The 15,068-nt window shown below is 54.5% G+C and overlaps 1 protein-coding gene across 1 annotated transcript in view; it reads left to right on the top strand.

The window, feature by feature from the left end:
* The window catches only part of Cd82 (CD82 molecule), a 45,924-nt gene extending 31,057 nt beyond the window's left edge, over nt 1-14,867 (top strand). Inside the window, exons 4-10 of the mRNA XM_008855040.3 lie at nt 290-362; nt 3,989-4,113; nt 4,228-4,302; nt 12,044-12,157; nt 13,258-13,461; nt 13,679-13,762; nt 14,043-14,867. Of these exons, the coding sequence (XP_008853262.1) occupies nt 290-362; nt 3,989-4,113; nt 4,228-4,302; nt 12,044-12,157; nt 13,258-13,461; nt 13,679-13,762; nt 14,043-14,120 (753 nt within the window). The 3' untranslated portion in view covers nt 14,121-14,867. The remainder of the gene's footprint in view (nt 1-289; nt 363-3,988; nt 4,114-4,227; nt 4,303-12,043; nt 12,158-13,257; nt 13,462-13,678; nt 13,763-14,042) is intronic.
* Nucleotides 14,868-15,068: the final 201 nt, after the last annotated feature.

The following is a 15,068-nucleotide window of genomic DNA, read 5'->3' as shown; positions in this document are numbered from 1 at the left end:
TGTGACTTTTTTTGGAAACTGGAGTTCACAGGGAAGAGGGCACCAGTAGGGATAGTGAATGTGTGTGTGTGTGTGTGTGTGTGTATGTGTGCATGCACGCATGCATGCTTGTGTGCACATAGGAGACACCCAGAGTGACCTTGGGCTGGGAAAGGATGGATGATGGAGTCACTGTGTCCTCCTGCCCTTCCCTCTTTTGCTTGGGCCATAGGGGCAGCTAGACAGAGAACCTTCTTGTCCCCCATCCTCCCCGTTCCTAGGCCCCGACTGACTGCCCCTCTGCTTGCAGATCCTGGGTGCAGTGATTCTGGGCTTCGGGGTGTGGATCCTCGCTGACAGGAGCAGCTTCATCTCTGTCCTGCGTAAGGCGACCCTGCCCTACAGCCAGCCTGCCCTGGAGGGGAGGGACACCAGGCACAGCTGCCCCTGGGGATGAGGCCAGCTCCCATTGCTGACCGCTGCATAGGGGCCCCTTGCCAGGATTCCAGGACGAAGTCCTCCTCACAGACAAAGCCACTGTTGTCCTCAGATCCCTGACTAGGAATGGGAGGGTTCTTTCTCTATACCCCCCAAACTCAGAAAAACTTATTATATCCTGTCCCTGCCTTTGACTGAGCAATGAAATGTGTGCTACAATCACTCTCTCCCTATTTCAGAGCAACACAGGGAAGAGCCAGGAAAGATAGACAGTTGGGTATACATAAGCCCTTAATCCTAACAGCCCCATTCTATTCCTGCTTTACAAATGAATGAACAGAGACATTAAGACTCTGGCTGAAGTTCACACAGCTCCTAACTTGTGATAGCAAGACCCAACCCTGAGAGCTTTGGCCCTCAATACAGCACAGGGTTGGATGAGCCTCAGCTCAGGGCCCCCTTTGCTCTTCAAAAGCAGAGGGACGACCAGTATGGGCCTGAGGATTACAGGAATACCCAGCTTCCTTGCTTCTTCCTCTAGGAGCTCCTCATGGCTTTCTGTGCTGGCCTGTCCCAGTTCTGGAGGGGAGGGGCTTAGCACTCCAGGAGCATTCTGTACCAGCCCTTCCCCAGGGAACTGGCTGGCCCTGGCGGGTCCTGGCCTTCTTCCCACCCAGCAGCTGTCCAGACAGCTGGATTGGACTCTAGCCAGTGACAGCTGCTTGATTTAAATGACAAAACCTGGCTGGGATGTGGAGTTTTGGGAGTACACCTGTTGCTCTGGTCAGTCCCCAGAGGCCAGGCCTGGCTCCATGGAATGGGGAGCAGGGATGAACCCACTGTGAGCTGTCAGTCTCTTACCCTGAGCCCTGCCTTCTGGGTTAGGGTGAGGTGGGTATTCCATCTCCCTCCCCACCTCCCAGTGCCCCACCCCCCACAGACACGCCCTCCTCAGGCCTGGCTTTGGCCTTCTAGGTCTAGCCTACCTCCAGCAGGCACTGTGCCAGAGGGCAAAGTCTACAGGCCTTTCTGCCTGTGGCCTGCCCTGCTCCACCAGGTGGAAAGGTGCTGACATTCTCCCAGCTCTGTAAATTCCAGGGCCAGGCCCCACCTGCCACATACCCATTCATGGCCTGTACCAATGCTGCAACAGCCCCCAGGGGCTCCTAGGCAGCCAGGGCCCAGAAACACTGATCTGTGAGGCTGAGCAGGTTGTGATTTCTGGGCCAGCCTAGGCTAGATCCCACAGGGTGAGATCTTGCCTCAAACAAAACCAAAGCAGAAGGAAAAGAAGCCCTGATCCATAAGCCCAGCCACGTACACATGGGGAAACTGAGGCTGCTGGAGCCTCTTCTTGCTAGGAGCCACACTATAAAGGAGGGTTAGGAGGGGACCCAGGGCTCCTGACTTGATGTGTCTGGCCTGTGTGACATACCTAGTCATCTCCTTGCTGTGAGGCCCTGGCACTGGGATCTGCCCCACCCCTCCTGTTTACAGAGGAAGAAATCAAAGGACAAAGAGGTGGTAACCTGCCTGAGAGCACACAGCAGTGGGAGTGGGTAAGGGAGCCCATGCCCATGCCCTAGCCCCCAGAATCTTGTGATTTTACTGTGTCCCTTGAGAGGAGCAATCTTCTGAAAGGGAAGGACATTGGGGTCCTGGTCTGTTGTCATAGTCATAGCTCTGCTGCCTACCAGTTGTGTGACCCTCAACAAGTGACTTCCCCTTTCTGTGCTGTATCATCTACAAAATGGGAACGCCAACAAAGTGAACCTCATGAGGTCATGAGACATGAGTCTCCTCTCTAACACCAGAAGTAGTGGCACACACCTGTAACTCCAGCACTCGGGAGATAGAGGCAGAAGGGTCAGTTTGAGGTCATTTTTGGCTACAGAGGAGGTTCCAGGCCAACCTGGGCTACATGAGTCACTGTCTCAAACAAATATATCAGAAAGAAGCTCTTTCTTATATGAAGCACTTAGCACAGCTCCGAGTGAATTGTGTAATACATTTTAATCCTTCCATCAGCCATGAGAAGCAGCAGTGAGTCCTTTTACCAGGGAGGAAGGAGGAAGTGGCTTGGCAGGGTTGGCGTATGCAGGCAGCAGAGCTTGGATCACCTGACTTGTGCCCAGTCCTTTCAGTTTGGGTGGCTTGCTTGTTACTTCCCTAGTCCCATTGGCCAGGTCAGACCCATGGGGTCTCCTGCTTGCATGGGCCAGGGGCCACCCCCAGGATGGACAGGCTGTCCAGTTTTGGGTAGACTGAGGTACTGAGTGGAAACCACAGGCCTTGGGGCCTCTGAGGGCTGGCTCCAAGGGCTGACTTCTCACACTAGCTTCCTTAAGCCTGTGTGTTCCCAAGGCAACCCGCATGTGAATTCTACCTCCCCAGGTGGTGCCAGAGTGTATAAGAGGCTTTGCTCCAAAGGCCTTGCCCAGGGCTGGTGTGTGGCACCCTTTTAGGCCTACCTGGTCTCTCCCCTGGAGCCCAGACTGGAACTTATGGCCTCTCCCCACTCCTGTGGCTGCCCACCCCCAGCATGTGAGGTCCTAGGAAACCCCACTCACCCCATGGGACTTCCCTAAGCTTCCTGGGGGTTCCTAAGGGGAGCTGGCAACAAGCCTTCCCTGGTACCCTGAGAACAGGGAGGGTGGGCCTGGGCTCTTCCTGAGTTTCAGAACATTCTGTGAACGTAGGGCCTCCTATCACCCACCATCCAGCTGTGTCATTTTTAAGGACTGGGTCACCCCCTCCAGTGATCAAGGCCAATTCTATAGCCAGGCCTGTATCTCCCCTGCTGGACAGTCAAGGTCAGCCCTGGGTGTGCCCCCATCCCTGGGGAGTCACATGAGCAATGCCTTTCCCCTCCAAGAGAGTTTGACTCCAAGGTTCTGCAAGTATCTGGGGTTTTGAGAGGATCCTCTGGCCAGGCATGGTGGCTGACTGATACCTTGTAATGCCAGCACTCAGAGGCATGAAGATTGGGAGTTTGAGGCTAGCTAGGCTATAGCAAGACCCTGTCTCAACCAAGACAAAATAAAACAAAAACACAAGTCCCCCATTCCACTGCCTCCAGCCTCTGACCATAGACCCCGCCTCCTCCCATGAGTCTGCCCAGTTCCCCACACCATCCTGACAGGTATCCCACAGTGGTCTAGCCTTCTCAGACACTCCTCTTTCACCTTTGTACCTACCTTGATCTCTGCCTTCTATGGTGCTCTTGGGGGCCCTCAAGGGAGCCTATGTGGTGACTGCCTCTTGACTCAATGCCCTCTTCTGAATCTCAGGCCTGCCGTGCACAGCCCCTTGGGAAATACAATCCCAGGCCACCTTTCTGCACTCAGCATCTTGGTGCAAGACCAGAGAACACTAAGAAAAATAAGTAACTCTAGGCTAGATGAGAGTGGGGTGCAGCTATACCTGGGGCCAGGATGGGGCACACACAGGAGGTGGCCAGTGGCTTCTTGTTCACAGGACCATAGCCTCCCCCTTCCAGCAGCAGGTCTGGACTGAGCCCTGGAGTTCATGATGCTGAGCTCACTGTGTGTATGCCCTTTTCCTCCTCTAGAAACGTCTTCCAGCTGGCTGCAGGTGGCAGCCTATGTCTTCATTGGTGTGGGTGCAGTCACCATGGTCATGGGCTTCCTGGGTTGCATTGGTGCTGTAAATGAGGTCCGCTGCCTGCTGGGGCTGGTGAGTCAGGGCCATGAATCTGTGGTGGCCCAGGGCCCAGGTGGGGTGTTCCTCCTGGGACAGGGGACAGACATCCTGGGGCCCATAGCTAATTCAATACCTCTCTGTCCCCAGTACTTTGCCTTCCTCCTGTTGATCCTCATTGCACAGGTGGCTGCGGGGACCCTCTTCTACTTCAATGCCGGCAAGGTGAGTGCCTTCCCTTCCCACCACCAGTGGGTGAGGTTGATGGGACAGGGGTCTTCAGTGTGGGGCAAACAGAAAGTCAGTTGTCATAGACAGCCCAGTAGGTGCCAGGGACAACTTCCTGTGCCTCTTGATCCTTGTAATACAAGGTGGGACAGTAGAGGGGAAGGCAGAGCCTGTGATGGAGTCACCACTGGGCCTGAATCTCAGATTGCTGTGAGGTCTTGGGCTACCCACTGCCCTCTCTATGCCTTCACCGTCAGTCACCTGAGATGGGTGCTATGAGGATCTTAGGGAGATAGCAGGTGCGTGACTGAGGGAATGACTGATAATGTGTACAGTCTTTGTCATTAAGGCACTTGAGTCTGCATCAGACCCTGCTACTCTGCCACAGAGGAACCCAGGGAAAAGCCCATTTATACATACATTAGTCCTCTGTCAGCAAGGAAGCATTTAGCTCTCACTGTGAAAAGTCACTACAGCTTAAACTCAAAGGATATTTGCTACTGACTTCTCCAAAAGTCTCATTTAGAAGCCTGGAGACTGTTCAATTTCCCCACTGGGATGGATTTTCTGCAGAATGCCACTCACCCCATGGTCACAAGGTGGCTGCCACAGGACTAGGCACAGCATCTGTAGCCAGAAGAGGATGTGGGAGATGCCAGCCAGATTCATCCTTTTTCTCAGAAAGCCTCTGACATACTTCTCCACACGGGTCACAAAAGCACCACTGCCTTGGGGAAGGCCAGGAAAGTGAGCACCACTTTTCAGGCTCTAAAGTCCAAATTGCAAGAGAGAAAGGAAAAAGGAAGCAGGGGCTGTTGGGAATCACAAATGCTCTGTGCTTGAACATGGGCCTCTGCTATGGTGTTGGTGTAGTCTAGAAGTCTCCCAGGTGACCTCACATGTTTACAGGTGGAGAAGCAAATGCAGTCATAGTCACTGGGACCCCAGTGTTCCTGTGGCCTGGTCCACACAGGCCCCAAACCAAGCTCAGTACCACTCGCTACATCCACTCCTTACTAGTCACCAGCCTGGCAGGGTCACAGGAAAGGTGAGGCCATAGGGGCCCTCCATCCTGTAAGCAGAGGGATCAGGGTAGCCCAGTTTCCCTGACTCCCCAGCTGTGCCTTGGGGCCTCCTTCCTGTCCTGCCATGCAATAGAATGACAGAGCTGACAGCACAGAGGTGGGGTGGGGTCCTGTATTTTCCCACTTGAAGGTTAACTACCCAAGATACTTTTGGAAGCTGAGAAAACATTGTCGCAACATCAGCCAGCGCTCAGCAGAAGTGAGCACCATATACACTGCATCTCATTATTCCTCAGAACCATGCAGGACCGTGCAGGAGTTTTGAGAGGGGAGGAACCCTGTCTTCAAACATGAGAACTGAAGAACAGAGTGGTTAAGCAACTTGTCTGTGCCCACACAGCTAGGAAACAGCAGAGACAGGATGGGAATCTGGGCACCTTGGTTTCTGGGGTCATACTGATAAAATTTTCACTGTGATACTTCCTCCCTTGATCTACTATAATCCACACCTAGCCTGTTTTTCAGGTGAACTGGGCTGGCTCCCAACATGGGCATAGGGCAACTACAATCAAAATAAGAGAAGAGAGCTTGTGCCAAGGGGAAAGATGTTGTTTCTGAAGCCAGGCGGCTGAGGGCTGATTTGAGCACTGAGCCTCCTGGCTGCTGAGGCAAAAAAAGGAACTGGAGTTACTAAATGAAAGGATGCTTTTTTGGCTGTCAGACCAGAAGCCCATGGTTAGAAGAACCTTCTTACCCCAAGAAGGGCTTTGAGTCAGGTACTCATTCTTTCCCATGGTACCTGAGGCTTTTCTGGGTCCAAGTGGTACATTACGATCAGGTAGGTAGGAACGTAGAAACATGTCCCAGTGAGATGCTCCCCATGGCTCAGAAGTCAATGACCTATGCAGGGGTCTCAGCAGTCATCTTCTCCCCACAAGCGAGTCATCTTCTTAGGATAATAAAGAACATCAGCTAGGTGGGTACCAAACCTCTGTCAGAGGCCAAGCTTGAACATGTGACATGGTTCAGATTAACACACATTTTCCATTTAAGAAACAAAGACTCACAAAAGCCATGGTGGCCTTGGTCACATTATAGGCTGCAGAGGCTGCAATGTTTCCCCATGGGCCTCTCTGGCCCACAGCCATGGCTGCCTCTGCCTGCTGTGCCCCATCTGTGGGAGAAGCTTTGCCTACTGTGCCCAGAAGCCCAGTGTCTGGGCCCCTCCAGCCTCAGGCCAGGGCTCACTGAAGAACCAGGCCTTGGCTGTGACCAGTGCTGTTCAGTGCCACCCAGTGTCTGGCACCCCATGGCCCCAACTCTACCACCTGACCCCCTCAGGCTCCACAACTCACTCCTTTGAGCTTTGCCTGGAAGGGACAGGGATCCACTGGACTGTGTGAGATCTACCCCTGAACGCCCTGCACTTGGAAAAAGCATTTTTCTTTCTGGGGCGCATTGCAAATCCCAGCAGGAGACTAAACATCCTTCTGTGGTGTTTATTCCTGAAAACAGGCCCAGCTGGGGAGGTGGGGTAGGGCTTGTGGAGCTGACGAAGCACTTTCCAGAAGATGGACCAAACTTTCCCTATGGCCTTATCAGACCTCCTACTCTGAGGTCCTAGGTGCCCTATCCAGCCTCTCTCTGCCCCAGTTTCCTCTTCTTTCGAGTGATGGTGATGACTCAGGCCACTGTTCCTGCCTACAGCCCAGTTGATGACAGCAGGATCCACGAACAGGAGGCCATCAGGAGTCTTGTTTCCCACACTGACGTCATCTGGAAGTTCAGTGGGCACTATTACAATTCTTCCACAAGCCCCACTGGCCTGTGGCACATCCCATGCCTTTCTAGTTGTTTTGAGAAATGGTTTCATGTACCGTAGGTTAGCCTTAAAGTTGCTATGTAGCCAAGGATGACCTTGAAATTCTGATTCTCCTGTCTCCACCACCCAAGTGCACAACTACACCTGGCTTTATGCAGATGGAACCCAGGGCTTCATGTATGCCAGGCCAGAACTCTAACCTCTGAGCCGCATCCACATCCCTGCCCAGCTCTTTGTGAGATCTGAACACTTCTCCATGCTCGGGCCCCAAGAGGTGCCTCCCAGTGCTGTGTGGACAGGGTACTAGGATTAAGGCTTGGTACTCAGTCATGAGTGGCAGCTGCTCCTTCAGTGGTGAGGGGGTCTGGGGGTGCAGTCATGGTCCCTTGGCTGTTTCTCTACTGGGTGTTCACTCAATCCTTGTTGCAGGGGCAGGGGCGGGGGTGGGGGTACTTGGCATTCAGGTCCTGTTCCTGGTCCAGCTCTGCTACTGGTCTCTGTGTGGCTCTCTGGTGGTTTCCCAGCCCTCTGAACTGTATAGACTTCTAGGCCTGAGATTCTGACTAGGGCAGTAGAGGGTGGGAGCACCAGGGGAGGCAGTGAGGCAGTGAGACTGGCTTGGGTGTGCAATGACCATCACACGCTAATCTCCCATCAACCTGCACAAGTGTGGTAAGAAAGGCTACAAGAACCTGGGTTGGGCTGGGGTGCAGGGCCTGGAACTACAACCTGGGGGGGGGGAAGGGACTCAGGTAGAGGGAGGCGGTTCCAGGATTGCTCCAGGGAGGTTGTTACAGCTGGAATTCCCCCCTCCAGGAATTCACGGTGTCATAGGCCTGTGGCAGAAGTGGTATGGCAGGTGGGTTCCCAGGACAGTGCCTTCTTTGCAAGGGTCTGCTCTTGCAGGGGGTAAGAGTGCCCCATTCACAGGACAGGTGGCCTGTCCCTTCCTCTCTGTAAAGAGAAAAGGCAGCTGGCTGCTGGTCACTCAGGGTCACAGAGACACAAGGGAACCTCTCAAGTGAGCCTGGAGACCCAGACACAGGCTCTGCCTGGGGACCGGGGTTTGCCCTCAGCAGGAGGTTGTGACACGTCTCCTGCCAGTTCTGTGGATTGCAGCTGGCTTCTGACATTAGAGGTGCCATGTTCTGCCCCACAGCCCTGGCAGAGAGCCTCATTTCCTAGTGGGCTCCCAGAGGAGCACCTGGCAGCATCTAACGGGGGGGAGCAGCAGAGAAGAGGGAGGGACCCACCGTCCAGGTAGTGCTGACACATAGAAGGACTGAGCATCATCCCACAGAGCCTGGAAAGGGACCATGGAAAGGAGGGCAGAGGGCGTTCCAGTCCTACCTGACCTGGGAAATAACTTGATTGGTCCTTTGGCACAAACCATGGCGAGTTGCTTATATGGATAGCCCTCCAACCCTGTGGTATGCTCTGACACTGAGGGGGTACTGAGTTTTCCATGACAAGCAGCATCTGGGCAGAGGCTGGGCCAATGTGGGAAGGAGTCTCATTGGGCACTGTGCTGTACTTGAAGGCTCCTGCCATCCTGGATCTACCTGGTGAAATGATCACAGAGCCTTGTGGGGCTCTTGGGTCAGGCAGACTTGGGGGTGGCAGGTGGGGACCTCAGCCTAGGAGCTGCATGGTTCTGGCTTACAGAATCTCTGCTGCCTGCTGACTGTGGATCCTGGGAACTTGTTCTGGCATCTGAGCCTCAGTTTTATCTCCTGGGAAGTGGGGGACTTGTGGAGTCACACAGACTCTGACTCACAGGTGGCCCTGTGGTTGGTCTGATGCCCTGAAAAGATGTGAAACAGTGATGTTGCCTTTGGGGTCTCATTAGGAAGGGGCAGTTTGACAAGTTGGAGAGCAGGGTAGGGTGGATACCATCCAGAAGCCAGCCAGGGGGTCATGAGCTCCTTCTCATCCATGGATTCTGATGTCCAGGGTTGTGACAGAACTCAGCCTCTCCCCACTGCCAGCCCTGCTCTTGTGTGTAGTCCTTCCTCTTGTGTGGCCTGTCCCCTGGAGAGCCCAAGGATTGCTCAGCCTCTCCTAGAAGAGGTCCATGTTACATGCAGCCATCCCTGACCTCTGGCTGTAGCCAGGGTGCACATGGTACCAGGTGGTGGCCTGAATCTTTTGTCTGGCCAGCTGCAGGAAGTGACCGAGGGGCAAATCACCCCAAGAGGAGCCACTGTCTAAGAAAGGCAAGTGGAAATGAGGTAAACAGAAGCCACAGAGAGGCCCTTGTAGGGAAAAGTGAGGAGCCCATAGTTCCTCCACCTGCCTCCTTGGGCTTTCCGGTCTCAACAGCTCCCTGGTTGCCAGGGTGACCTTCCTACCCTTCCAACATGGGTCCCTGAGCACTGGGATCCCAAGGGTCTGCTCCGAGCTGATCCAGCCCTGTGGCTGTGGTCCCTGTGGACCTGGTCCCTGAGCCCAGCTGTGTCAGCCATATCTTGTACTGCAGGATGCTGTCTTATTGCCATGGAAACTACCTACCCTGGTGGAAACCACCAAGGCCTCCATCACCTTCTGGTGTCTGCAGCCAGGCTAGGGGTTGGGGAGAGACAGGGAAGTCCAGCTGCCATGGCAACCACCCAGGGAAAATACAGAGCCCTGTGGCCATGCAAGAGAGAGCATAGTGTGTGAAAAGGAGGATGTGGTAATGGCTTGGGGGGTGCTCCCAAGTGCCAGGGATCATTTGCTTACTGGGGACCGGCAGTGGGGCCTCAATGGTCAGAGCAGTGAGACCTGACCTGCAGGCAGATGGCCCAGATGTGGGACTTACAGACCACTGAGCTGCTCAGCCCTAGTTCCAACTTTCCAACCTGTTCAAAGAATGGCATGTGGCTTGAATGCCAATGATGCTTCATGGATGGAAAACTTGAACTTGTCTTCTGCATCTTTGTAATGAGGGAATAGTCAGTACTGTGGACCATAGGCCTAGTGGGAGGATCAGTCAAAATTATGCACTGAAAAGTGCATTTAGTAAAAGTTAGCCACTCATAGTGCTGTGGATTGGAAAGATTTGGAAACTGTAGAGTTCTATGATACTTTGGTTGTTTTTGTTGTTGTTTGGTTGGTTGGTTGGTTTTTGAGACAGGGTCTTATGTAACCCAGGCTGGTCTCAACATGGCATCATAGACAAGGATGGCCTTGAATTTCTGATCTTCCTGCCTCTACCTCCTAAGTTCTGAAGCTCTAGGATTACAGGTGTGTACCACCACACCCAGTTTTATGCAGTGCTGGGGGCGGAACCCAGGAATTCCTGCATGCTGGGCAAGCTCCCTAACTAACTGAGCCACACTACCAGCCACTGAGGCTTTTTGGCTTCTGGGAACTTTACTGGGAGGAAAAGAATATTGAGAGCACTGGGCTGGTTCCAGTTTGAGCAGGGCAGCCTTGAGCCCAGGTTCCAGGCCTGCCAGGAAGAGTGGGTACCCTGGGTACAGCATTCAAGGCCCCCATGGGGGATAGAGGAAGTGTATCCTGAGGCCAGATGGGCAAGTGTGTGGCCTACTGCTTTACAGTGGTGTCTCTGGGTTCCTCACAGGTAAGCAGGTGACATGGCCAGCCTGTCCATCTGTGTGCTGGGTAGGTCAGGAGGGGTTGTTTAGGTGGCTCTAGGTGGCCTTGCCGCTCTAGGTGGCCTTGCTCTCCCTGCCCCCCAGGTGGGTCTCACTTTGCTCTGATGCTGACTGTGGGTCTCCTGCTCTGTGAAGCTGACCACTCCAGGCTGTGGGCGATGGGCCTGGGTTTCCTGAAGCCCTCCTCTGCCTTATCCCATGGGGCTTCTCACAGGATACACAAAGACTCCTGAGCTGGGTGAGGACCCAAAGTCAGGATATGGACTGTGGCACCCCAGGGTAGGCGATCACATGGGAACAGGCAGGTCTGCACCCCATTGTCTCCTACAGTTCTGAGGACTTCAGCCCCATGGGACACTGCTAGCCACACAGGGAGGGCAGCTTGGTTAGATGACTGAGGCTGAGTCCTGCTGTTGCCCAGAGCCCCTCCACTGTCTGCCCTATGTCTCAAGACCTCTCTGAGAGATGATGGCCCATCCACAGAAGCGGGAAATTGAACAAGCTGTGTTTCCATTTGTCCCTCCTCTGGGAGATGGGCCTTATGTGCCACCTCTTCAAGGATTAACCACAAGGGAAGATGGTTCAGTATCTGTACCCCCGCACACCTGTACTACACCCCACTTGTCACCATTAAGGACTCTAGCCAGCACCCAGATGCAGCCCCCACCTCCACAGGCCAGGAAAGAGATCCCAAGCCCAAATGGTAGATGAGCTGGCAGTGCCAGGCAAAGGAGGGCCAGGAAAGGTCAACAGAAGAGTGGGGAGAGAAGGAGGGGAAGCTGGAGTTCTATAGAGTGGCCCTAAAGGCCTGTCTGAGGGGTTTAGCAGAGGAGTGAGCCATTCTGATATCCAGAGGAACAACATTCTGTACAAAGGGAACAGAGGGTGCAAGGGCCCTGAGGTAAACATGTGCCCCACCCTAGGACAACATGCAACAGCAGGAATTGAGGCGAGGGCTGGGAAGCATGGGAAGCAGCACAGGACCATGGAAGCCACTGAGAGAATGCTGGCATGTTTCCTGAAAGTCGTGGGAGATCACAGGTGGCTTTTCAGTAGTACCATGGAAAGATGAAAGGTTAAGAGATTTTGTGAGCACAGGATAGACCATGGGAAGATAAGGTCAGTACTGACTGACTAGGCAGCAGGAATTACCCGGAAGGTGGTAAACAGAACATTTTGGAGCTGTGAGCATGGCCTGAGATTGTTGGGGTGGAGAAGGCAGTGTGTGTCAGTGTGAGCAGAGGTGAGACCTGGGTTCGAGTCCAGCCCCAATCTCGCACTCCCCTCTGCAGCTGAAGCAGGAGATGGGCAGTGCGGTGATGAACATTATCCGAAACTACAAGGTCAATGCCAGCAACAGCCATGAGGAAAGCCTGCAGGAGGCCTGGGACTATGTGCAGGCACAGGTAAGGAGGGCCTGTGGTTGCCTGGGGGGCGGGGTCGTGACAGGACAGAGTATCTGCAGTCTGGTGTCTGGTGGTCCATGAAGTGTGTGGGTGTTCCCTGTGGGAAAGGGCACTCTGAGCAGCACCCCACCCCGCGGGGCCACCCCTGCAGCGCCAGGCTGCCTGGCCTGGGACGGATTCACAGAGCTTCTGCTGTGGGTCCTGAAAAGGAGATTCCCTGCCCTGTGCCATGGAAGAGCCAGGGCCTGCCTCTGTGTGCAGATTGTGCAGAGACTGTGGAGCCCCTAGGGGTGCCAGCCTTTCTGGCAAAGTCAGAACTGTAACAGCTAGGGGGAAACCTGCTTTAGTCTAGCACCCCTGTGCATGCCTGGAGTGCCCCCTGCTGGCCACTGATTGCTGCAAAGCTGGGACCAGGCAACCTGAGATGGCCAGAGGCTGCTAGGTCACCCAAGCAGCCCCATAGAGTAGATCCACCAAGGGACCCCCACAGAGCAGCTGTTAGCATCCATCCTAGAAGGCTCTGGAAAAAAGCATTTTTGTCCTTTTAAACAGCAGACTCAAATGTGTCTCTTTTCACTTTGCCTACCAGGAAGCTCATCACCAGATCTCAGCCACAGGGTGCTCAGTACCTACAGGTACACCTGGCCTTGACTGGGCTGTTACCAGGCTTCCCAGACCTGTGTGGGTGCTTTGCCTACCTCACCTCACTAGGGACCTCTGTTCCTACTTTGCAGATGAGGAATCTAAGGCCAGGGCCTCAGCTCATCTTTACGTAGCAGAGCTGAGGTTTGACCTCAGCAGTCCATTTCATATCCCACGTTCAGTCCTTCCCACACCTGTGCTAGACTTTCAGTTTGAACTTGCCCTGCTCTACTTTGTATGTTAACTGGTTCTGATTTGTGTTTTCCATTGCATTTGTGGTTATTGTGTTTCTCAAAGTCTACTTGAGGTCCTTCGTGAGGCACAGAACCAAAGTTCACCCCGCACTCTACAACTCTCCGCAACCCCAGGCCTGGAAGTAGCCGATCTGAGCCTGTGCCTGGAGGTGGCCTTGGGGTGGTGTGGGCGGTTGGTCAAGCAGCTTGTCTGGCTCTGCACAGGTGAAGTGCTGTGGCTGGGCTAGCTTTTACAACTGGACAGAAAACGCTGAGCTCATGAACTACACCGAGAGCACCTATCCCTGCTCCTGCAACACCACAGGGGAAGAGAACAGCCAGCTCATTGTAAAGAAGGGCTTCTGTAAGGCGAACACCAATAGCACCTACGGTGAAAATGTCCCAGAAGATTGGCACGTGTACAGGGAGGTGTGTTGCCCCTTAGGGTCCCCAAGCCCAAACCCCAGGCTTGTTGGGGCTGTCACTCAAGCCTCCTTCCCTCTGCTAGCCCCCCTCCTTCCAGTCCTTTGCTCACTCATCATCTGTGTCATCATCTATGGGTGCATGAGGGCCTCTGTTCAGGGAACAGGGGCCCTGTGGAGGCCCTCTACAGCTGTGTGGCAGCTCACTTGTGGTCCTCCCACAGGGGTGCATGGAGAAGGTGCAGGCTTGGCTGCAAGACAACTTCAGCATCCTCCTGGGCGTGTGTGTCGGTGTCGCTGCCATTGAGGTCTGTTCCCTACAGCCCCCGCCACCCCCCACCCCCGTCTTTGCTCCATTGATGTCTTATGGAGCAAGTGGCCCATGGGCTTCAGGAGGGGCTCTGACCTCAGCCCATCTGGCTGTGTGGCCTCAGATAGGGTGCTGTCCCTCTCTGGGCCCCTCTCTGCTGCCTGCCTTCCTCGGGGTGGTTGTAACTGGAGCCCCCCACCCCATGTGTGTTGTGTTGGGTGATGGGCAGGGCTTTGGGGCCTGGGCCAGCCACCCTGACTCTGATCCTTCCCTCACAGCTGCTGGGGTTGCTCCTGTCCATCTGCTTGTGCCGGCACATTCACTCAGAAGACTACAGCAAGGTCCCCAAGTACTGAGAGTACCCACGGCCCCGAGTCTCCCCATCCTCAGTCTCCAGGGGCCTCCCTGGCCCACCTCACTACCAAGGCCCCTCACGCATCCTGGGCAGGCAATGTGGAGGACTTTCTGGGGTCTGGACTGCTCTCCCTGCCTCTGCTGCCAGTGTGGGGTCCTGGCTCCTCTGTAGCTCTTCCATTTGCTGCCTGGGGTCTCTTAGCAACTTGGAATGGCTCCCAGTATCACCTCATAGGTGGGCTGGGTCCCTCCCCACTCTGGAGGCCAGGCCACTCGTATTGCTTTTAAAAACCAGGGAGGGTGGGTACAGCACCTGTGGCCATCAGGGGACGACGGCCCATGGGATGGGTCAGTGTTTTTCACTATGACACTTTCATCTTGGGATTTTTTAAGTTTCTGTGGGAGAGGGAGAGGGTTGGCAGCCCTTCCCCAGGCCTGATACAGTGCCCTCAGGTGGCTTGGCTCAGCTGGGGCCATGCCTTAGATAGGCCTCAGTGAACTCTTCCCAGGTGAAGGCTCTGGATTGCTTAGGGACATGGGTCCCTCAGGTCTGACACAGGATCCCAACTGTCCTGGGACTAGGGGAAGAGGAGCTGGACTAGTGTTTCTTGGCAGCTGGTAGCTGTCCCCTGTGCCCTGGGCTAAGGGTGGGTGAGGCTGTGCCTTACAGGGTAGGGGAGGGTCTCTGTGTGCTCAGCTCTGAAACTATTAAAGAGGGTTTGTTAATAATCTAGCCTGAGAAAGTGGGGTGCTGCATCATGGGGTGGGGAGGACATTGCAGTGGCTGGAAGGGGACATGGATGTGGCTTCTGCCTACCCCACTTGGTTCGTGAGCTGACCAGGTGGGCTGCAGGATTCCTGTGTGCTGTAGTTAGGTTTTCTATTGCTATGAGAAACATCATGACCAAAAGCAACTTGGGGAGGAAAGGGTTTGTTGCATCCTACACTTC

This window comes from Nannospalax galili, unplaced genomic scaffold (genome assembly GCF_000622305.1).
Source record: "Nannospalax galili isolate Female #2095 unplaced genomic scaffold, S.galili_v1.0 scaffold1287, whole genome shotgun sequence".
Taxonomy (NCBI): domain Eukaryota; kingdom Metazoa; phylum Chordata; class Mammalia; order Rodentia; family Spalacidae; genus Nannospalax; species Nannospalax galili.
This window is presented reverse-complemented; position numbering and strand designations above follow the sequence as displayed.